A 23860-nucleotide genomic window follows, 5' to 3' on the forward strand; every position below is an offset into this window, starting at 1 on the left:
CTCATCTTCCCGCAGAAACGATCTGGGCATGTCACTCCCCTTCTTAAACAACTCCAGTGGTTGCCTATCGACCTCCGCTCCAAACAAAAACTCCTCACTCTAGGCTTCAAGGCTCTCCATCACCTTGCCCCTTCCTACCTCTCCTCCCTTCTCTCTTTCTACTGCCCACCCCGCACGCTCCGCTCCTCTGCCGCCCACCTCCTCGCCGTCCCTCGGTCTCGCCTATCCCGCCGTCGACCCCTGGGTCACGTCCTCCCGCGGTCCTGGAACGCCCTCCCTCCTCACCTCCGCCAAACTGATTCTCTTTCCCTCTTCAAAACCTTACTTAAAAATCACCTCCTCCAAGAGGCCTTCCCAGACTGAGCTCCTCTTCCCCCTCTACTCCCTCTGCCATCCCCCCTTTACCTCTCCGCAGTTAAAGCCTCATTTTCCCCTTTTCCCTCTGCTCCTCCACCTCTCCCTTCCCATCCCCACAGCACTGTACTCGTCCGCTCAACTGTATATATTTTCGTTACCCTATTTATTTTGTTAATGAATTGTACATCGCCTTGATTCTATTTAGTTGCCATTGTTTTTACGAGATGTTCTTCCCCTTGACGCTGTTTAGTGCCATTGTTCTTGTCTGTCCGTCTCCCCCGATTAGACTGTAAGCCCGTCAAACGGCAGGGACTGTCTCTATCTGTTGCCGACTTGTTCATCCCAAGCGCTTAGTACAGTGCTCTGCACATAGTAAGCGCTCAATAAATACTATTGAACTGGAGCTCATTTTTTTCTCAGCCGCTCCACGACCCACTGCTTTGCCCCACCACGAATTGTGAGCTTGGTCCTGGGTATATTTCTGTGGGTGTGAAGGGTGGGGTTCTTTGGGTGAAATAAGGATATGGTTTCTAAAATTACTGATCTAAAAAGGTTGCAGGTGAAGCCTGTGGCTTCTAACAGTTAGTTTTACCGACATTCTGAATGTGCACTTCAAGGTTTCAAATGGACGGCAAATAATGATGAAAATTAACTCACGTTTTTACAAGCTCTTAGTTCTTTTTCCTTTGCTTCTAAGTTATTTTTCTTAATTTCCGCTTTCAGGCTTGAGCACTGGGAAGGACAGGTTCAAAGAAGGAAGGTATCAGATGAAAAGCACGCACCCAGGGTTGTTTTTTCATTTTGGACAACTTCCCCCCCCCCCAAGTAATAACAACAATAAAAACAATAAAAATAAAATAATAATATAATATTAATGGTGGTATTTGTTAAGCACTTTTAGGTGCCAAACACTAGTAAGCACTGGGGTAGAATTAGATTGACCACCCGTCCCTGTCCCACACGAGAAGCAGTGTGACTTAGTAGAAAAAGCTTGGGAGTCAGAGGATGTGGTTTCTAATCCCAGCTATGCCACTTGTCTGCTGTGTGACCTTAGGAAAGCCACTTCACTTCTCTGTGCCTCAGTTACCTCATCTGTAAAATGGGGATTAAGACTGTGAGCCCCACATGGGACAACCTGATTACCTTGTAACTACCCTAGTGCTTAGAACAGTGCTTGGCACATAGTAAGCGCTTAACAAATACCATCATAATAATAATAATAATGGGGCTCACAATCAGTCAATCAATCACTCCTATTTCCTGAGTGCTGTACAGAGCAGTAAGTGCTTGGGAGATTACAATATAACAATTAACAGACACAGTCCCAGCTCACAATGAGTTTACAGTCTACGGGACTAGAAAGGACAAGGAGGAAATGTTGGTATTTGTTAAGCGCTTACTATGTGCAGAGCACTGTTCTAAGCACTGGGGTAGACACAAGGGAGGAAAGGAATTAAGCCCCATTTTACAGATGAGGAAACGGAGGCACAGAGAAATTAAGACACTTGCCAAGGTTGCATTGCAGGTGTGTGGCAGAGCCGGGATTAGATTCCCAATTCTGAGCTCTTTCTATTTGGACCTCACTGCTTCTCAAATGAAATAATTGTCACTAATCCAAGTTTCACAAAACCAGAGCTCTTGAGCTTGAAGCATCAAAGATCACTTTGTGCAGTAGCCTCTAGCCACCAACTAGCTCAGATCTCCTGACTCACCAACACAGAACTAGAATTACTCAAAGAAAGAGGTCAAGGAATACAGTTTACAGTATTCTTCAGGAAACTAGGCTGTAAAACAAGAGAAAGAGCCACCTTTACAAATCTGGATCAGCCCCACCTACTAAGTGGGGTGACCACTGAAATTAATGTCGAAGAAAAATCTTTATTAAGCATCATTTGTACTTGGCACAATCCAAAAAGAAAATCCCTAACAGCAGGAGTTTACAATCTAGTGAAAAATGCCAGAGCTGAATAGAATAGGGTGAGGTTAAAGATCAACTCAAGAGGAAGGATTTTTTTCAAAACCCTACCCTAGAGGAGTAGCATGACCTAGAGGAAACAGCACGAGTTTAGTCAGGGAATCTGTGTTTTACTCCTGACTCAGCCACTTGTCCGCTGTGTGACCTTGGGCAAGCAACTTCATTTCTCCATGACCCAGTTTCCTCATCTGAAAATGAAGATTTGATATTTGTTCTCCCTCTTAGACTGTGAGCCCCAAGTGGGATAGGGACCTGATCAACTTGTATCTACCCCAGCATTTAGTACAGTGCTTGACACATAGTAAGTGCTTGAAAAATACCATAATAATAAAAACTTGTTTATAACTTTGCACATCTGCCAACTGTCAAATTTCTCAATCTAGGCTTCTGCCACTCAAGTGGGTGTAAGAAAACTGCAGGGGAAGGGTGGAGCCAGGGTGAAGTTGACTAACTACTGACAGAATAGAGAAGTAGCTTGGCCTAATGGATACACCATGGGCCTGCAAGTCAGAAGGGCCTGGGTTTTAATCCTGGCTCTGCCCCTTGTCTGCTGTTTGACCTTGGGTAAGTCACTTCACTTCTCTGTGCCTCAGTTACCTCATCTGTAAAATGGGGATTAAGACTGTGTGCCTCACATGGAACAGGGACTATGTCCAACCCAATTATTTTGTAGGTACTCCAGCACTTAGTACAGTGCCTGGCTCATAGGAAGTGGTTAATAAATACCATTTAATAAAAATAGTGCTTTAACCCAGCCCTCATCCTAGAAAGGGGAGTTGGGGGCCAACTTCGGTGATTTCACGGTAGCAAATGGAAACACTCCTTGTTTAGAAGATTTGTGTCAACATTTGGAAGGCTATGGATAATTTTTACCCCCACAGGGTCATTAATGAGCAAAAAATGGTAGCATATATTCACTCTGGCGATAATGGCCGCAAGCTGATGATCCTTTTCCCTGTTTTCACTCTCCAGCCTGTCCACTTCCTGTTTGAGGTGCCGATTCTGCTGCTCCTTTGCTGCAATGTCATTTTGCAAACTGGTCACTAGGGCTGAAAAAAGAGGTACTGAGGTCAAAGAGCAGAAAACTAGAAACTGGAAGGATTTGAGGTTCACTTTCTTTGTCTCTCTATTTATCAGAGAGGCATCAACAAGCTGAGCTGCAGGGAAAAAAGCAGCAGCAGCAGATTACAAGGTCTTTTCTGAATTATGGCTTCAAAGGAGCCTGAAATGTAATGTCAAACCTCCAAATCCCCAAATTGTTTGGTCCATTGCAGAGTGACTGATATCAAAACCAAACCACTTTCTCCCCAGACACATTTTATTCTTGGTGTTGGCTGACACCTTTGGGCATGGACTTGCTCTTCTATTTAGGAAAATAATAATTCTAACCAATAGGAATGTGGTAGGAGAGGGTCCAATGTACTCTTTACAGAAATATAATTACCTGTTATATTTTTCTTGGGGAAAGAAATATTGAAAAATGAAAGGAAATAGTTATTTTTCATAAAACACCTAGGAATAATGATAATCATCTAAATTTAGTTCATTATCTTTCATATTGGAAAACGATGCCACTGATGATGAAATTTACCCATGAATGCAGATGTAGCTGAAAAGGCCTATAATCCCTAAAAAACAGTGCACCTGTGATATATTCTGTGTGTAAACAAAAGAATATTACTAGTGATTGCAAGAAATTCACTGTTTGGCTATCTCTCTCAAAGTTTAGAACCAAATTTCAAAGGCTACAACCTCTTTCTTGACTGGAGACAAAGGAAGGCAATTTAGAGTTAATTTACTGCAGGAAGGTTTGAAATTAGACCCCAAAAAGTACATCCTAAGAGTGATGGTTGTAAGACACATGAATGGGTTAGGGAGGCTGACTGCAATTTCTTTCCTTGGAGATTAAAAAAATAAAAGGGGGATTGACTCCCATCTGCCCAAGATGGAAATAATATGGACTCTCCTGGAGCTGGGGCATAGACTAGAAGACTCACGAGGACCTAAATGGTAAGACTAGCCTAGTGATAAAGAAGTATTTTAGTTTTCAGCTCTTTAAAGTCCTTTCATTTCAAATGTTTCCTTTTATTTGGAGCTAAACTTCTGCCCTTTCTTTATAACTCTATTTTGCTGGACATTTCCATTCCTGTGTCCAGAAACTTCACTTCTCAGAGGGTGTTCCATTTTCACTAGACACAAAGGATATTTTCAGACAGACATTTATGACAGCGGCAAATGAGGGCAGTTTGTTCAAGAGGAACTACAATACATTATACTTTTCCAAAACAATCAGAGAAACTCTTACTTAGACTGTGAGCCCCATGTGGGACAGGGACTGTGTCCGACATGATAAAATTGTAGCTATCCTAATTTTAGCTACATTGGGAACATTGTAACACCGTACTAATCCTGTACAGTGTTGGGCACATAATAAGCACTTAACAAATGGCAGCGTGGCCAAATGGATAAAGCATGGGCCTGGAAGCCAGAGAACCCGAGTTCTAACACTGGCTCCAACACTTGCCAGTCATGTGACACTGGGCAAGTCACTTAACATCTCTGTGTCTCATTTCCCTCAACTGCAAAATAAGGATTCAATGCCTGTTCTCTCTTCTACTTAGACTCTAAGTTCTGTGTGGGATTGGGACTGAATCTGTCCTGATTTATGTGTATCTACCCCAGTGCTTAGAACAATGCTAGACACAGAGTAAGTGCTTAAGAAATACCATAAAAAAATCCAAATGATTTTCAAGACCTATTTTAGAGTCAATTATTGCTCTCAAGCCATTAAAGGATGCACCTTAGCGACAATTAACAACTGGTCTCTGACACCCCTGATTTATCAGCTTTGCAGATAGATATTTGCCAATGAGCTTGGGACCAGAAATAACTGATAGAAGTTGAAGAGTCTGGGAGAAGGTAAACTGTTCTTTTTAACTTTTCACCTGCTGCAATAATAATGCTTGGCAAATCCATGGAACTTTCGACCCTTAGCTGAATCAGAGCACAGAATGGCCTAGTGGATAGAGCACCAGTCCGGGAGTCAGAAGGACCTTGGTTCTTATTAGTCATGCCTCTACCACCTGTCTTCTGTGTGACCTTGGGCAAGTCACTTAACTCCTCTTTGCCTCAGTTACCCTCATCTGTAAAATGGAGATTAAGACTCTGAGCCCCATGTGGGTCAGCGATTGTGTCCAACCTAATCAGCTTTTATTTACTCCAATGCTCAGAACAGTGCTTGACACATAGTAAACGCTTAACAAATACCATTATTATTATTACTCCTACAAGCTTTTATTTATGGGGAGGAAATAGAGACACAGAACATTTAAACAATCTATCTCAGCTGTCCTGGGGTATGATTCTCTGGAGAATACACAAATGCCTGGGCTTTCAATCTCCTATTCACCGTTCACAATTTCCCTAGCTTTCACGGTCTACACCCCTGTAGAGATTGCTCATCATGTGACCATTCAAACCTCACACTGAACCAATTTAAATGCTTGACAACTGACTGCCAATTACTAGGCAGGCCACTAAGCTTCTGGAGTATCTGGATTCAGATTAGTGGCTCAGATTTATCATCTGCTTGAAATAAGGAACCAGCATCTAATAAGGACTGTTTTATTTTTATATTTTTATATTTTATTCGGCCCCACAGGAATAAAAATTTTTTTAAATTTTTTTATTTTTATTCGGCTCCACAGGAATAAAAATGCATAAGGTAACGATCGTTTTTTATCTCAGTTTTAGCTGAGCCTTCAGTGAAGACTCAGCTTTTGCCCATTCCAGCTGATGATGGTGAAATTCACATTTATGACTCTCTGGCTTTATTTAATTTTATTGACGTGGTCAGCTTTTGTAATAGTAATAATAATGGTACTGTTCTAAGACCTGGGGTAGATACAAGTTAGTCAGGTTGGACACAGTTGCTGTACCACATGGGGCTCACATTCATCCCCATTTTACAGATGATGTAACGGAGGCACAGAGAAGTTAAATGTCTTGCCCAAGGTCACACAGCAGACACGTGTGGAGACAGGATTAGAAATCAGGTCCTTCTGACTCCCAGGCCCATTCTCTAATCACTAGGCTCGCTCTAGCCACGAAGCATGGCCACCTTGAAATTGATTAAGAGCAGATGTTCCTTGGGAACCTGCGGCCTTCAAAACAAAATTCTGGTGCCACTGAAGTTGAGCCCTGGGGTATCCTGACTCCCAACATCAAAGCTGGGAAAACTCTAGAGCTCCCAGACTGAGCAGGTATGTCTCTGGACTGAAAGCATCTAGGTTTTCTCTGAAGGCCCAGAGGCAAAATGGGTCTGTGTCCCACCTCTGTCCTCCAGAAGCACTGTTTGGTTTGGGGAGGGCCAAGGATATAATCAATCAATCAATCATATATATTGAGTGCTTCCTATGTGCAGAGCCCTTTACTAAGTACAATATAACAAGAGTTGGAAGACACATTTCTCCTATGATTCGACACCTTATCATGGCAGGAGAGTATGTGTATACTGATGAAGCTTAGAACTATGCTGTATGAAGTTACCCAAAATAGAAAGGTCTAAGCCAAAGCGTCAGACAAAGTCGATTCACCTCTGCTGGGCAGCAGCAGAGTGGGAAAGAGCCAAAGGAGGTTGATCAAATGATCAAAACATTGATCAAAAACAATGGTAAACCACTTCCGTATCTTTACCAAGAAAACTCGACGGATACACATACCAGAATGACTTTATGACAGAAGACGGGACATTCTGAAGAGGGTGGGTCCTTGGAAACGCTGTGGTTTGGAAATGACTTGGCGGCATCTCTAGAGGAAGAAGCAGGGAGACACATTCCCTTCCTAGGAATTTACAGTCAGCGGCCCTTAGAAGAAAACTTACCTGACGTGATGGTGTTGCTCTTTCTTAAGTTCTCGCTCTCATTTTTCAGGTTTGTAATTTCCAGGTCACGCTCAGAGAGGGTGTGGCACAGCACCTCACTAGAGCCTCTCTGTAGATGACTGATCTATAGAAGGCCACACAAAATCAGCAAAAGACGAGACAGTGGGAACCAAGCCGCATCTCTTCCGAGGTTTAAGCTTTCATATTGTTTTATTGAAAAATCATTTTTGAGTTCTGGAAGCCCTTGGCCCTCTTGATTCCAGACAGATGCAGATTTTAGAATGAAAACTGAAATCTCAATTTACTTGTCCTCTGCTCCTTCCAAAGAAATGTATTTAATACTGGATTCAATCCGGCATTAGACTTTACCCTCTCAGCCTCAAAAATGTTCAAATAGTGCTCTCGCTGGGGTCCTCTCACTGTTAAAACAACTCTTTTTGATTCTCAACATCACAGTGGCTTTTGGTTTCGCAGAACAAAGCTAATAGTGTTTGGATGAGGATAATAGGAACTTATCGCTGTGCGCAGAGGACTGTGCTAAACGTTTGGGAGAGTATGCCAAAAATAAAAGATAGTGATTGAGGAGACTACTATCTCTAAATCTGATTTTCAGAAGCAACATGCCCTAGTGGAGAGAGCACTGGAATGGGAGACAGAGAACCTGGGTTCTAATCCCAGCTCTACCACTCATCTGTTGTGTGAACTTGGGCAAGTCACTTCACTTCTCTGTGCCTCAGTTTCCTCACCTGTAAAATGGGGATTAAGACTGTGAGTCCCAGGAAGGACATGGACCATGGAACCTGATTATCTTATACCTACCCCAGCACTTAGGACAGGGTCTGGCACATCGTAAGCACTTATATAACATAGAAAAAAAGCCCCATCTCACTCTTCCAGGCCAAGTGGCAATTAATGAAGGAAATAGTAGTTTACCCTCATTTAGCTCCATGAGTCCCCCCTGTAAAACATTTTCCCAATCCTCTAAAAGAGAAAATTCAAGATCTACCACCTTCAGCTGTATTCCCCCAAATTTCCATATAATAATAACAACTGTGGCATTTGTTAAGCGCCTACTATGTGCCAGGCACTCCACTAAGCTTTGGGGTGTAAACAAGCAAATCGGATTGGATACAGTCCTTGTCCCCTGTGAGGCTCACTGTCATAAACCCCATTTTACAGATGAGATAACTGAGACACAGAGAAGTGAAGTAACTTGCCCAAGGCAACGCAGCAGACAAGTGATTGAATGAATTAATTTTAAGCAAGAGAGGAGAAGAGGGATAGAACTATCAATCAATCAATGGAATTTACTGAATACTTACCGTGTGCAGAGCACTGTACTGAGCACTTGGGAGAGTACACTATTAACAGAGTTTGCAGATATGTTCCCTGCCCACAAGGAGCTTACAGTCTAGAGAGAGAGAAAGGGAAGGGAGGTGTGTGTGGGGGGGGGGAGGGAGTTCTGAGAGAGAGAGTAGATGGATTTTGCAGCACCAACCAGGTTGGTCCTATAAATAGAGATTTTAAGCAACTAAGAGAGGGGGAAAATACCTGCTTTGTGAGCAGAGAACTAAAATACAAACGCAGATGCATGCAATTGTATTTACTGAGCACTGACTGTGTGCAGAGCACTGTACTAAGCCCTTTGATCTGTTTTATGAAATATTTCTTAAAGTGTCTAGTTCTTTGAGACAAAAACACAGTTGTTAATTGATATTTAAAAACCGATTTAGTTTCAAACCAAGCAATGAGAAGTGGAGAACTGAACAATAATCCAGTAAATTCAGTCAGTGTTGAACCCTGTTGGAGAATTTAAACCCTGACACTGCTTTTCCTCCATTACGCAAAGGCCTTTTGTCTAAATGATCTGGACGACTGCCCTGACTCTCCACTTCCCTCCAAGTGGGTGGTAGTTGGTGGCAGTTTTGAGGGGAAGGAGGAAAGGGCTTTCTGGACCTGGGCCACCACCTAGACCATTTCTCCCTCCAGAAAATCCCTTCAAGCCCTACAATAAAGTTTATCAATCAGTCAGTCAATCGTATTTATTGGACACGCATTATGTGCAGAACACGGTAGTAAGCACTTGGGAGAGTACAATATAATAGACACATTCCCAGCCCACAACGATCTTACTGTTTAAAGGGGGAGCCAGACATTCAAAGAAATAAATATATTACAGGTACATAAATACGTAGTATTTATCGAGCACTTACTATATGCAGAGCACTGTACACGCCTGGGGAAGTACAGTAGGAGAAGTAGAAAGGATCCCTGTCCACAGGACCTTACAATTCATTGGGGGAGATAGAGATAAAATGATTTACAAGTAGGAGGAAGTACTTAAGTCATAAACAAGTTAAATGATCTTTACCAAAGTGCAATGAGAAGTAGTGAGTGTTTCAGTGATGCAAATATGCTGAAGTGATGGTACTCTGCACACAGTAAGTGCTCAATAAATAGGATTGACTGACTGATTGGGAGAACAATTAAGCTGGAAAAGCCCTCTAGAAATGTGTGTGTGTGTGTGTGTGTGTGTGTGTGTGTGTGTGTGTAAAGGGATCTTTTGTAAGAGGTGACAGCATAAAATGTTTCTCCTCCTTCAGTCTATCTTGCTGCTTCAAGCTTTCTGGCTGGGCCTGGAAACTCAGGGAAAGAAATGGCTAGGGTGATCTTTTGGGGGCTAAAACAGGAAAATCCAGATTAGAGTTTATTGATACTTTTTACATATCCTGAAGTACTAAGTAAATAAGAAGTACGATAGAAATTTACAAAGCATTTTCAGAAAGATGCAGTACTTTAGGCAAAAATTTCAAACCACACTACCTAACCACAGCAAAAGCAGATTGTTCAGAAAAAAGCAATTAAGCTTCTGTCTGAATTATCCAGATTTGGACCAGGGTGCTTAAAATTACTCTTTTAAAAATATTCTTTTATGCTCGTCATCATCACCATCATCATCACCATTATGCAATACCTGCTCTTTTAAGCTTTGAATCTCTTCCACTTTTGCTCCAATGTCTCTATCCAGAGACAGTAGTTTCTGAGCCATTTCCATTTCGTTCCAGCCAGGGGCTGCTTGAGACAGTTTCTGACTCAGTGTCGCAATTTCATTCTGCAGATTTGTTATAGTGGAATCTTTGTGCTTGGATTCGCTTTCAAAACCAGAGAGACGGCTGATTTCTTTTACCAGCTTCAGAATGATTTCATCCTGAGGGCAGATCACATAGGAATTGCCTAGTAAAAGAGACTCTAAGTGCTGTAAACTAAAAGAGCTTTTCCATATTTTCAAATGTTCTGGAAAACCTAGGGATGATGTCTTGATCTTCTCACAGTTGCTTATGCTCAGTTCACCTGGCAACATATTCCAGAGCCAAAACTTCAAATGGCTAATGATGACAAGAATTTGGTCCCATATAAAATCAATGGGAATCATATGATTGCTGTGCATTTCTTCTCCCCCAAGAAAATCCTACTTGGGAACTTTGTGGGGCAGGAGATGATTTCCAGTGTTTCATTAAATTGGTGTTCCACATTTGTAGAGTTTAAAGAATTGGGCTTATTATATGCTACAAAAAAAAAATTAGAAAAAGGACTGGTGGTCAAAAATGGACAATGTGGCCCCACTTTGAATAGAAGCAAAAGACTTCCAAAGAACAAAAGCAAAGGGGATTAAGTCAGCAGAGAAATGGATGGAAGAGACAATCCAAAATGAATCTTAAACTGTAAATGGAAAAGCACAAATCAAATGTGGCAGGTTTTTTTTAAAGGATTTCTTGATTTTCCACCCAATTTTCCACTTGGCTGGTATAAGACTAATTGACTGCCCTCAAAGCCTGTATCATATATCAGGGAATCAGCCAAAATGAGCACTATGATGAACACCTTGATCCTTTGGGTACAAGGCCACCAGTCTGCCCAGGGCCTGGATTCTAAGAAATCTGCCTTTCCCAGCTACTGTTAGCACAGATGAATCTGGATCCACAGACCCCACACCTTATCATGACTATAGCTCACCTTTTCCTGAGGTGAAAAATCCTGGTTAAGGGATTTGTATCCCAGAATTCCATTCATTGATGATTTTTCATTTCTCAGGATATTGGCCCAGACTGAAAAAAATCCCATCAGTTTAGAAAGGATAAAAATAAGTGGATGGCTGGAGAAATAATTTAATGCACAAATATATAAGTATACGATTAAAAATATACATATCAATGTAAGTGCTGAGGATTGGAATAAAATACAAAAGATCTAAGGGTGAGTGTTGGGTAAAAGCAACTGGGGTCTCATGAATGAATCAGGCAAGCCTTCCTAGAGGAGGTGGGAATTTGGAGAGAGTTTGAAAATGAGTCAAGCTCTGGTTGAGAAGGAGAATCCATTAGGAGGAAATCTTGAGAGAAGCAGGCGAACGGAGCTAATATATAAGTTGGAAAAAGCCAGCAGAGATTTTTCAATTGCAGTAAACCATGAAAAGGGAAACGTTTTGAAAGGCCTCAGCACTTTATTGGAATTGCTGTCAGTAGTTTAATGGGATGTTTAATGCAAATGTTCAGATTCATACATTCATTTGTATTTACTGAGTGCTTACAGTGTGCAAAGTACTGTACTAAGTGCTTGGGAGTGTATGATACAACAACAAACAGAAGCATTCCCTGCCTACAACGAGCTCAGAGTCTAGAGGGGGAGAAAAATGTTTTTATAAATAAAATATACATATATATTTATATATACACATATATGTGCTGTGGGGATGGGAGGGAGGATGAATGAAGGGAACAGATCAGGGTGACACAAAAGGGAATGGGAGAAGGGGAGGAAGCCTTAGTCAGGAAAGGCTTCTTGGAAGAGATGTGGCTTCAATAAGGCTTTGAAGTGGGGGAAAGCAATTATTTGTCTGCTATGAGGTGGGAGGGCATTCCAGGCCAGAGAAAAAAGTGGGTGAGGGGTAAGCAGCGAGATGGAGGTCCAGTGAGAAAGTTAGCATTAGGGGAACGAAGTGTTCAGATGCCCTAAATAAACCTTCAGGTGAGGAACATCAATAAGCTTGAATCCAACTCCCAGTAGCTTGGCCTCTTATGGTCTGCTGTCTATCCCTGTCCCAAAACAACTCATCTGTAGACTGTAAGCTCCTCTTTAGACTGTTAATTCATCATGGAAAGGAAAGGTGTCTATTAATTCTGTTGTATTGTACTCTCCCGAGCTCTAACTACAGTGCTCTGCACATAGTAAGCATTCAATAAATACAACTGATTGTTTGAAGAAGAACAATTTAGTTGACTCCAGTTTGACAATTGAGTAAGATTCTTTCAGCCTGGTGGATAGAAATAGGGCGGAACTTTGAATTGGAAATTCATCTAAAATTACTCAAGGATGGAACATTTATACCAGTTTAACCTTGAGCAGGCTTCATGAAATAAAGTCCATCGAAATTCCACCCAAAGGAAATAGCTGAGCACTCCAAGTTGGCAAGAGCCACTCAGACTGCAAGAATCGTGACGATCAGATGCAGTAAGTCACGGATGGAAGGACAACTGCCAGCCACAGGGAAAAGTGTCCCAGCTGCATTCCAAAATGCTGAACAGATGCTCTATTTCATAGTTGTGAAGATAGAAGTAGGGAATTGGGGAAGGACAGTGGCTTAGTGGATAAAGCCTGGGAGCCAGAGGGTTCTAATCCCAGTTCTGCCACTTGACTGAGATGTGACCTTGGGCAAGTCATTTCATGTCCCTGTACCTCAGTTTCCTCAACTGCAAATTGGAGCTTGAAAATCTTTTCTCCCTCCTACTTATACTTATACTTATATAGGGACAGGGATTGGTCGGATGAATTTCTATCTATCCTGGCTCTTGGAACAGTGCATACATAGTAAGCACTTAAATACCACAAAAAAACAACAACTACCAAAGTGTGGGCATATAACCCTTTGAGTATACTTCAAAAGGGCTAAATCCATATAATTGTGTGAGAATATAAACACAGAGTTCAAAAAGATAAAAGCAGAGATTACTTTCATATCACCATCTCCCTCCCCGACCTTCCGAGCTCCCCCTACTTCCCCTTTAAGTGGAGCTGACAGGAGTCTGATTGGATGAAGGGACAACTGCCCAGCTTCTGCCAGAATCTTCCACAACACTAGCGGTTTCCTCACAGAAAGGGAGGATGTCATAGAATGGGTTTTCTCCTTTTGGCTTGCCCCGAAATCAGGTGACTTCCATTGTGCTTAGCCCTTTTCCTCTCCTTTCAGGACTCCCGATTTTTCACTCTCCCCCAGTTCTTAGCCCTCTGGATCTGAACATCCTTTGGGAGTTATTCTCCCTTTTTTGTGGGCATTTATTAAGAGCGTACTCTGTGTCAAACACTGTTCTAAGTGCTGGGGTTGGTACAAGTTAATTAGGTCAGACACAGTCCCTGTCCCACATGAGGCTCACAGTATAAGTAGGAGGGAGAACAGGTATTGAATCTCCATTTTATAAATGAGGGAACTGAAGCACGGAGAACTTCAGTGACTTGCCCAAGATCACACAGCAAACAAATGGCAGAGCTGGAATTAGAACACAGGTTCTCTGACTCCCAGCCCCATGCTCTTTCCACTAGGCCATGCTGCTTCCCTCCCTTCTCCATCCGGCTCCTTCTTCTTCTTCATTTTTTTCTTCTTCTTCACTATCCCTCTCTCTCTCCATCCTTCCACTGTAACGATTGAAAAAGATGCGGAGGATATATTTAGGCTTAGGTAATTAATAAAATAGCCTCCTTTAGAAGTGCACTGCTTTCATATGATAGGTCCAATGTGTTCATTGTGCGAGTTAAGAACTGAGGGTTCTGTATTATTTATTGCAATGGAGACTGAAAAATCAATCAAATACCTTGTTTAACAGCAGGAGGCCTGTTGTAAGTATCAGAAACAAATGAAATCATCCTTCTTACTCCCGCACTTGCTGGTCTCTTGTTCACTGGGGGGTGGGGAGTGGTGACTCCATTTGACCTCTGGGATGAGCTCCGCTGAAGGCCAAGGGATGGAGCAGCTTGGAGGGAAGGAAGCTGGGAAGGACTGGATGGAAGACTGGGCTTCAGTGCTTCTGATACGAACGGGAGCTGGCCTGCCCAGGCGGCTCTTCGGATCACGGGTGGATAGGAAAACTGCAGGAGGAAGAAAGTCAGTCAGTCAATCACTTACTGTGCACAGAGCACTGTATTAAGTGCTTAGGAGAGTACAATATAACACACATTCCCTGCCCACAGTGAGCTTACAGTCTAGAGGGGGAGACACACATTAATATAAATAAAATAAATTAAGGATCTGTACCTAAATGCTGTGGGGCTGGGACGGGGCCGGGTGAATAAGGAGAGCAAGTCAGGGTGATGCAGAAGGGAGCTCAAGAAAAGGAAGAGGGCTTAGTCAGGGAAGGCCTCTTGGAGGAGATGTGCCTTTAATAATGCTTTGAAGGGGAGAAGGGTAATTATCTGTCGGATATGAGGTGGAGGTCATTCCAGGCCAGAGGCAGGATGTGGGTGAGAGGTCGGCGGCGGGATAAATGAAATGGAGGTTCAGTGAGAAAGTTAGCATTAGAGGAGCGAAGTGTGTGGGCTGGTTTATAGTAGGACAGTAGTGAGGTGAGGTAGGAGGGGACAAGGGGACTGAGTGCTTTAAAGCCAAGGGGGAGGAGTTTCTTTTGTTGTGGAGGGAGGAGATATGGGTTGAAAATCTTGTGTGATTCACTGTATCAGTCATACAAGAAAGAGATGAGTGAGTTATGTTCCATTTGTTTTGAGATTTGAACTAACAAAGATATGAGTGCTCTTGGGTGGTTCAAATTGCAAAACAAATGGGACATAGCTCATCAGTTGGACAGGAAAGAGCATGGGCCCGGGAGTCAGAGGACTTAGGTGCTAATCCTGGCTCCACCATGTGCCTATTAGGTGACCTAGGGCAAGTCACTTAACTTCTTGGTGCCTCAGTTACCTCATCTGTAAAATGGGGCTTCAATACTTCCTCTCCCTCCTACTTAAGTTGTGAGCCCTGTGTCTGACCTGATCACCTGTATCTTCCCTGATTGTAGAATAGTGCTTGACAAGTGGTAAGGATTTAACACATATAACAGTTATTATTATTAGGGGTGGGAAATCTTTTTAATGGTATTTGTTAAGCACTTATTATGTGCCAGAAACTGTACTAAGGGCTGGAATAATAATAATAATAATAATAATGTTGGTATTTGTTAAGCGCTTACTATGTGCCGAGCACTGTTCTAAGCGCTGGGGTAGACACAGGGGAATCAGGTTGTCCCACGTGGGGCTCACAGTTAATCCCCATTTTACAGATGAGGTAACTGAGGCACAGAGAAGTTAAGTGACTTGCCCAAAGTCACACAGCTGATAAGTGGCAGAGCCGGGAGTCGAACTCATGACCTCTGACTCCGAAGCCCAGGCTCTTTACACTGAGCCACGCTGCCTTCCCAATAATAATAATAATAATTGTTGTATTTGTTAAGCACTTACTAGGTGCGAGGCACTGTTCTAAGCACTGGGGTGGATACAAGCAAATTGGATTGGACACAGTCCCTGTTCCACGTGGGGCTTAGAGACTCAATCCCCATTTTACAGTTGAGGTAACTGAGGCCCAGAGAAGTAAAGTGACTTGACCAAGGTCACACAACAGACAAGTGGTGGAGCTGGAATTAGAACCCTAGAGCACTGCTAGGCCCGTGCTCTATCCACTCTGCCATGCTGCTTTGGATTTGAGAGCCATTTAACTAGTTTTTCTAAGAGGTTGAGGGCTTTGCCCAAAACCTATCTCGTGCTTAATTTATAATAACTCTGGTATTTGTTAAGTGCTTACTATGAGCCAGGCACCACGCTCGAGCAGATACAAGTAATTTGGGTTGGACACAGTTCCTGTCCCACATGGGGCTTACAGTTTTAATCTCCCTTTGATAAATGAGGTGAAAGAGACACAGAGGAAGTCAGGTGATTTGGTCACACAGCAGACAAGTGACAGAGCAGGGATTAGAACCCGGGTCCTTCTGATTCCCAGGCCTGTGGTTTAATCATGACACCATGTTGCTTCCACTTCCTGGGAGCTCTTTCTCATTGCTGGTCCACCTTCATCTGAGTGTTGTGTTTAAGAGTGGGGAGGGGGAAGAGGATTTTAGAGCAAAAGTAGCTGTATTTTCACCCACTATGGCCCTTAACAGGCTCCAGTCCTGCTGGCAGCTCTTCATCTCCCCACCCCCATTCCCCTCTGGGGGCAAGTAGTAATTCCTGCTAAAGTCTGGGGGTGGGTGAATGATGGGTGAGCTGAATCTGGCCTGTGGACTGTATTTTCTCCCTTCATGACCTAAAATCTCTAATCCCATCTAACCACTGAGAAACCATCACTATCCAGTGTTGTAGCTTTGGACTCCAAATAAAATTTTGCTCAATTTCAAGACTATAGCATTTCATAATAGCTTACTCTAGACTAAGCTCACTGTGGGCAGGGAGTGTGTCTTGTTGTATTATACTCTCCCAAGAGTTTAGTACAGTGTTCTGCACACGGTAAGCGCTCAATAAATACGAATGAATGAATAATTACTCTTCCTTGGTGACAGACCCAAAACTTTGATGCAGGAAGCTAAATGACAATCCCAGCTCTCTGACTTCCTATGCCATCTAGGGCAACTCACTAACCTTAAAACACCTCTATTTTCCTTCCTGTAAAATAAGGAAAGTTGAACCTCAAAAATATGGGGTGAAGTCTGAAAACGAAGAGAAAATACCACATTAATCTGCAGCCTCTTCATTACTGTCGGAGTTCTTTCTCATTTAGATGCTCCTTGCATTCTAATCTGCCCCAGTAGACAAATATGTGTTCTATAAATCAAGTTGGATTTACTTCAAGAACAAGTTCTCACTAGACTGTAAGCTCCTTGAGGGCAGGGATGATGATTATGGTATTTGTAAAGCACTTACTATGTGCCAAGCACTGTTCTCATGTTTTACAACTGTTTTGTACTCTCCCAAATGCTGAGTGCAGTGTTCTGCACAAAGTATGATCTCAATAAATACCGCTGATTGATAACTCAATATTACAAAGTTGTGCTGCCTGGATCATTTTTCTAGAACAATGTTTTGCACACAACATTCCACTTCAAAAGAAAAAAAAAACCCAAACCCCATTCCTCTCTGCATCAAGCAAAACTCCTAATCTTTGGCTTTAAGGCACTCAGTAAATTCTCTCCTTTCTAATTTTCTGCCTCTCCTTTGCCACTACATCCCAGCCCAGGCTTTTTGTTCCTCTCCAGCCAATTTACTCATCGTGACTCACTTTCATCTCCCACAACTTCCACACCTTGTTTATACTGTGCCTCCTGCCTCCTCCCCAGAACTTCTTTCCCCTTCAAATCTGCCAGATCACAGCTCCTCCCATCTTCAAAGCCTTTCTAAAATCCCATCTCCTCCAGAAGGCTACCTCCAATTAATTTCTCATCTCCCCAGGCTACATTGAAGCAGCGTGGCTCAGTGGAAAGAGCATGGGCTTTGGAGTCAGAGGTCATGAGTTCGAATCCCAGATCTGCCACTTGTCAGCTGTGTGACTGTGGGCAAGTCACTTAACTTCTCTGTGCCTCAGTTACCTCATCTGTAAAATGGGGATTAAGACTGTGAGCCCCACGTGGGACAACCTGATTCCCCTGTGTCTACCCCAGCGCTTAGAACAGTGCTCGGCACATAGTAAGCGCTTAACAAATACCAACATTATTATTATTATTATTATTCCCCCAACTACCTCCTCAACAATTCCAGGACAACTATGTGTTTTGCACTTGTACTACCAGCTGGCACTTCTGAACGTATAGATTTACATTTCCTATTACCTAAACAACCACTCAATGTATCTATCTTTAGATTGTAATTTTCTTGAGGGCGGGGAATGTGTCTGCCAACTCTGTTATATTGTACTTTCCCAAGCCTACTTTCCCACTTTCCCTTTCTCCTATCCTTACATTATTTTAACATCTGTCTCCTCTGCAAGACCTTTAGTTCCCTGAGTGCAGGGCTCATGCCTACTAACACTATTGTTCCTTCCCAATTGCTCAGCACAGAGTTGGTGTCCGATGAACACTGTTGATTGGCTTACATTACCCTTGCTTGTCCCCCTTTAATGATTTATGGCTAAATGTTCACTAAAACCAACACAAATGATGCAGGATATTATCTAGGTGTTTTTTTTTAATGACTACTACCATGGTTTCCTTGATCTCACATACTAAAAGTTATGCAGTGCCGAATGGAGACCTACATGGAATGTAAATTGCCCAATGGGCATGCCGGACCATTTAATTGCATTAATACGGAATCCATATGCCAAACGGAAGGCTACAATAAGAACAGAATTTGGGGAAACAGCGTGGTTTCCCATTAATCAGGGTGAAAGACAAGGATGTATCTTATTGACTTAACTGTTCATCCTTTATACCGAATACATAATGAGAGAAGTCGGTCTGGATGAAGATGAATGGGGAGTAAAGATTGGAGGAAGGAATGTAAACAAAATTGGTTATGCTGATGAAACTACCCTACTAGAAGAAAGTGAAGAAGATCTGAAGGGCTTATTATTAAAAGTTAAGTACCAGAGCAAAAAGATGGGCCTGCATTTGAATGTCAAGAAAATAAAGATAATGAAAACTGAAGTTTCACATTTGTAGTGGATGGAGAGAAATTGACAACTGTTGACAGTAGTTGACAGTTTTTCTCTCCTGGGAATGACAATCAATAATAAAGGAGCTAGTAGTCAAGAAATACGCAAAAGATTAATGTAAGAAAGACTTGCTATGAAGAGCCTAGAGAAAGTCGTGAAATGTGCTGATGTAACTATTGCCAGTAAAGTGCAAATTGTTATTTCTGTCATGTTTCCAGTGACAATGTATGGATCCGAAAGCTGGACAGTAAAAAGAACATTGCTTCTTTTGAAATGTGGTTTTGGAGAAGGCTTTTGTGAATACTGCCCGAAAAACAAGTAAATGGATTTTGAAGCAAATTAAGCCAAAGTGGTCTTTGGAAGGCCAAATGACTCAACTTAGATTAGCCAATTTTGGACACCTAATCAGGAGGATTAATTCTTGGGGAAGACACTAATGCTAGGAAAAGTACAGGAAAACATGGAAGGATGACACTAATGCTAGGGAAACTTGGAAGCGGCAGGCCAGCAGCTAGATGGATAGAGACCATAACAACGATAACAGGACCGTTAGAAAGGTTGCAGATTATGGCAGAGGACAGGACGTTCTGGAGAAAGTATATCCATGGAGTCACTATCAATTGGAAATGACTCGATGGCACTTAATAATAAAACCCATTTTAAGCAAGAAGCAGCGTGGCTCAGTGGAAAGAGCACGGGCTTGGGAGTCAGAGTCATGGGTTCGAATCCAGGCTCTGCCACTTGTCAGCTGTGTGACTGTGGGCAAGTCACTTCACTTCTCTGTGCCTCAGTTCCCTCATCTGTAAAATGGGGATTAAGACTGTGAGCCTCACGTGGGACAACCTGATTACCCTGTATCTACCCCAGAACTTAGAACAGTGCTCGGCACATAGTAAGCACTTAACGAATACCAACATTATTATCCCCGACCCTGGTCATCACCCCTTTTATTAACACGACTATATTGTATCATACTGTATCATGTTGCTATATTAGCACCACTGTATTGTATCATATTGTATCATGTTGCTATATTACCGATTTCGTTTATTACTGTTTATTGTTGTCAGTGCTGCCACCCACCTCTCTGGCCTCGCCATGTCCCTCCTCCCCCCCTCCCCCCTCCCGCCCCTTCCTATCCTCCCCTTCCCCTTCCCCTTCCCCTCTCTCGCTCAGCTCTTTCCCGCTCTCTCCTCTGTCTCCTCCCCCCCTCCTCTCTCCCGCCCTAGAACCCCACTTTACCAGCGCTACCCCTCTTCCCCCTCCCCCTACTCTTCCCCCCACCAAACCCCCTCGTCACCCCCTCCCCCCTTCTCTCTTCCCCACCCATGCCCCATCCCAGTCCTCTTGTCCCACCGCCACCCCTCATCCCCCTCTCCTCGTCCAGGGCCCCGCCTCCTCCTTCCCATCCAAACCCTCCCCTCCCTCCGCCCTTCCCCCCCTCCTCCCCTTGCACCCACAGCTACTTTCAAGTGTGGCCTCTGGAACCCCCGCTCTAGTACAGGCAAGCTACCTTTCATCCATGACCTTTTCCTCTCCCGCTCTCTCCTCCTCCTCGCCCTTTCGGAAACGTGGCTCTCTCCCGAAGACACGGTCTCCGCCGCCGCTCTCTCCAGCGGAGGCCTCTCCTTCTCCCACTCCCCCAGACTCACCGGTAAGGGAGGAGGCGTCGGCTTCCTCCTCTCGCCCCGATGCCGCTTCCGCACTATCCCTCCTCCCCCCTCCCTCTCCTTCCCCTCCTTCGAAGCCCATATCATTCGCCTCTACCACCCACTCCAGTTACTTGTCGCCGTCATCTACCGCCCTCCCGGTCCCACCTCCGACTTCTTCAACCACCTTGACCCCTTTCTCACCTTCCTCCTCTCCTTCTCTCTGCCCACTCTGATCCTTGGAGACTTCAACATCCATACGGATGTACCCGACGACTCCTCTGCCGCCCGCCTGCTATCCCTCCTCGACTCTGCCGACCTCCTCCTCCACCATACCGCGCCCACTCACCGACTCGGTCACACCCTCGATCTCGTCATCTCCTACTGCTGCACTATCTCCTCACTCACCAACTCTGAAATCCCTCTCTCTGACCATAACCTTCTCACCTGCCTCATCTCTCACACTCCCTCCCCCTGCAAATCTTCGCTACTGCCCCACAGAGACCTCCGCTCTCTCGATCCCATCCGTCTTTCCAATAGCATCTCTCCTCACCTTGCCGCCCTGTCCTCTCTTCCCACTCTCGACGATCGGGTCTCCGCTCTCAACTCCACCCTCTCTACTCATCTCGACTCTCTCGCCCCCCTTTCCCTCCGCCGCTCTCGCTCCACTAACCCACAGCCCTGGATCACCTCCTCCGTCCGCCTCCTACGCTCCTATGCTCGAGCTGCTGAGCACTGCTGGCGAAAGTCCAAGCACCGAGCCGACCTCACACACTTCAAATTTATCCTTTCCTGCCTTAACTCTGCCCTCTCCTCCGCCAGGCAAAGCTTCTTCTCCTCCCTCATCGACACCCATGCCCGTCACCCCCGCCGATTGTTCCGGACCTTTAACTCTCTCCTTAGGCCCCCTGTTCCTCCCCCTCCCCCATCTCTCACCCCTAATGATCTGGCCACCTATTTCCTCACAAAAATCAACACGATCAGGTCTGAGCTCCCCAAAGTCACCCCTCCGCCTCTCCCCTCCCCCCCAACAACCCCCTCCCCTACTTTCCCATCCTTCCCTGCAGTATCCTCAGAGGAGATCTCCTCCCTCCTCGCAAGTGCCACCCCCTCCACCTGCGCCTCGGACCCCATTCCCTCTCACCTTCTTAAAACCATCGCCCCTGCCCTCCTCCCTTCCTTAACTTCTATTTTTAACCACTCAATCTCCAAGGGCTCCTTCCCCTCTGCCTTCAAACATGCCCACGTCTCCCCCATCCTAAAAAAACCCGCTCTTGACCCCACTTCCCCCTCCAGTTATCATCCTATCTCCCTACTACCCTTCCTTTCCAAAATCTTAGAACGAGTCGTCTACAATCGATGCCTAGAATTCCTTAACTCCCATTCTCTCCTAGACCCCCTCCAATCTGGCTTCCGTCCCCTCCACTCTACCGAGACTGCTCTCTCTAAGGTCACCCATGACCTCCTTCTTGCCAAATCCAATGGCTCCTACTCCATTCTGATCCTCCTTGACCTCTCTGCTGCCTTTGACACTGTCGACCATCCCCTCCTCCTCCATACCTTATCTCACCTTGGCTTCACGGACTCTGTCCTCTCCCGGTTCTCCTCTTACCTCTCTGGCCGATCATTCTCGGTCTCCTACGCTGGAGCCTCCTCCCCCTCCCATCCTTTAACTGTTGGAGTTCCTCAAGGGTCAGTTCTTGGCCCTCTTCTGTTCTCCATTTACACTCACTCCCTCGGTGAACTCATCCGCTCTCACAGCTTTGACTACCATCTCTACGCAGATGACACGCAGATCTACATCTCCGCCCCTGTCCTCTCCCCCTCCCTTCAGGCTCGCATCTCCTCCTGCCTCCGGGACGTCTCCACCTGGATGTCGGCCCGCCACCTAAAACTCAACATGAGCAAGACTGAGCTCCTCATCTTCCCTCCCAAGCCCGGTCCGCTCCCAGACTTCTCCATCACCGTGGATGGCACGACCATCCTTCCCGTCCCGCAGGCCCGCAATCTCGGTGTCATCCTTGACTCGTCCCTCTCGTTCACCCCACACATCCTATCCGTTACCAAGACCTGCCGGTTTCACCTCTACAATATCGCCAAGATCCGCCCTTTCCTCTCCACCCAAACGGCTACCTTACTATTACGGGCTCTCGTTATATCCCGGCTAGACTACTGTGTCAGCCTTCTCTCTGACCTCCCTTCCTCCTCTCTCGCCCCGCTCCGGTCTATTCTTCACTCCGCTGCCCGGCTCATCTTCCTGCAGAAACGATCTGGGCATGTCACTCCCCTTCTTAAACAACTCCAGTGGTTGCCTATCGACCTCCGCTCCAAACAAAAACTCCTCACTCTAGGCTTCAAGGCTCTCCATCACCTTGCCCCTTCCTACCTCTCCTCCCTTCTCTCTTTCTACCGCCCACCCCGCACGCTCCGCTCCTCCGCCGCCCACCTCCTCGCCGTCCCTCGGTCTCGCCTATCCCGCCGTCGACCCCTGGGTCACGTCCTCCCGCGGTCCTGGAACGCCCTCCCTCCTCACCTCCGCCAAACTGATTCTCTTTCCCTCTTCAAAACCTTACTTAAAAATCACCTCCTCCAAGAGGCCTTCCCAGACTGAGCTCCTCTTCCCCCTCTACTCCCTCTGCCATCCCCCCTTTACCTCTCCGCAGCTAAAGCCTCATTTTCCCCTTTTCCCTCTGCTCCTCCACCTCTCCCTTCCCATCCCCACAGCACTGTACTCGTCCGCTCAACTGTATATATTTTCATTACCCTATTTATTTTGTTAATGAATTGTACATCGCCTTGATTCTATTTAGTTGCCATCGGTTTTTACGAGATGTTCTTCCCCTCGACGCTGTTTAGTGCCATTGTTCTTGTCTGTCCGTCTCCCCCGATTAGACTGTAAGCCCGTCAAACGGCAGGGACTGTCTCTATCTGTTGCCGACTTGTTCATCCCAAGCGCTTAGTACAGTGCTCTGCACATAGTAAGCGCTCAATAAATACTATTGAATGAATGAATTATTATTAATAGGAGCTGTGACATACTTCCTTCCCTATTATTTAGTGTAGTTTCCAAGTTTAACAGCGTTTTATTATACACAATATGCCATCTATAAACTGATGTTGCCTCACTGAGGTTTAACAGGAATTTTGAGAGAAAACAATCACAGTCAGATGAGCATGACATGAAACAACCAGGATTGCAAGATCTCCTTCTTGCTAAATCAAATGGCCTCTATTCCATCCTCTCAAGCAGCTTTCAATACTGTCGACTACCACCTTCTCGTCTAAACATTATCAAAACTTGGCTTCAGTGAGACTGTCCTCTCCTG

The 23860-nt window shown here is 44.7% G+C and overlaps 1 protein-coding gene across 6 annotated transcripts in view; it reads right to left on the reverse strand.

Annotated features, from left to right (window-relative positions):
* Positions 1-23860, reverse strand: part of FHAD1 (forkhead associated phosphopeptide binding domain 1) — a 111628-nt gene that overhangs the window by 59527 nt on the left and 28241 nt on the right. For 5 of the 6 annotated variants that reach the window (XM_029066843.2, XM_029066841.2, XM_029066839.2 and 2 more), the window contains 6 exons: positions 14075-14348; positions 11229-11320; positions 10189-10422; positions 7215-7338; positions 3251-3381; positions 1015-1089 (listed from right to left, as the gene is read on the reverse strand). In XM_029066843.2, the coding sequence (XP_028922676.1) occupies positions 1015-1089; positions 3251-3381; positions 7215-7338; positions 10189-10422; positions 11229-11320; positions 14075-14348 (930 nt within the window). The remainder of the gene's footprint in view (positions 1-1014; positions 1090-3250; positions 3382-7214; positions 7339-10188; positions 10423-11228; positions 11321-14074; positions 14349-23860) is intronic. The other variant, XM_029066844.2, reaches the window with a different exon arrangement.

This window comes from Ornithorhynchus anatinus, chromosome 5 (genome assembly GCF_004115215.2).
Source record: "Ornithorhynchus anatinus isolate Pmale09 chromosome 5, mOrnAna1.pri.v4, whole genome shotgun sequence".
Classification (NCBI taxonomy): Eukaryota; Metazoa; Chordata; class Mammalia; order Monotremata; family Ornithorhynchidae; genus Ornithorhynchus; species Ornithorhynchus anatinus.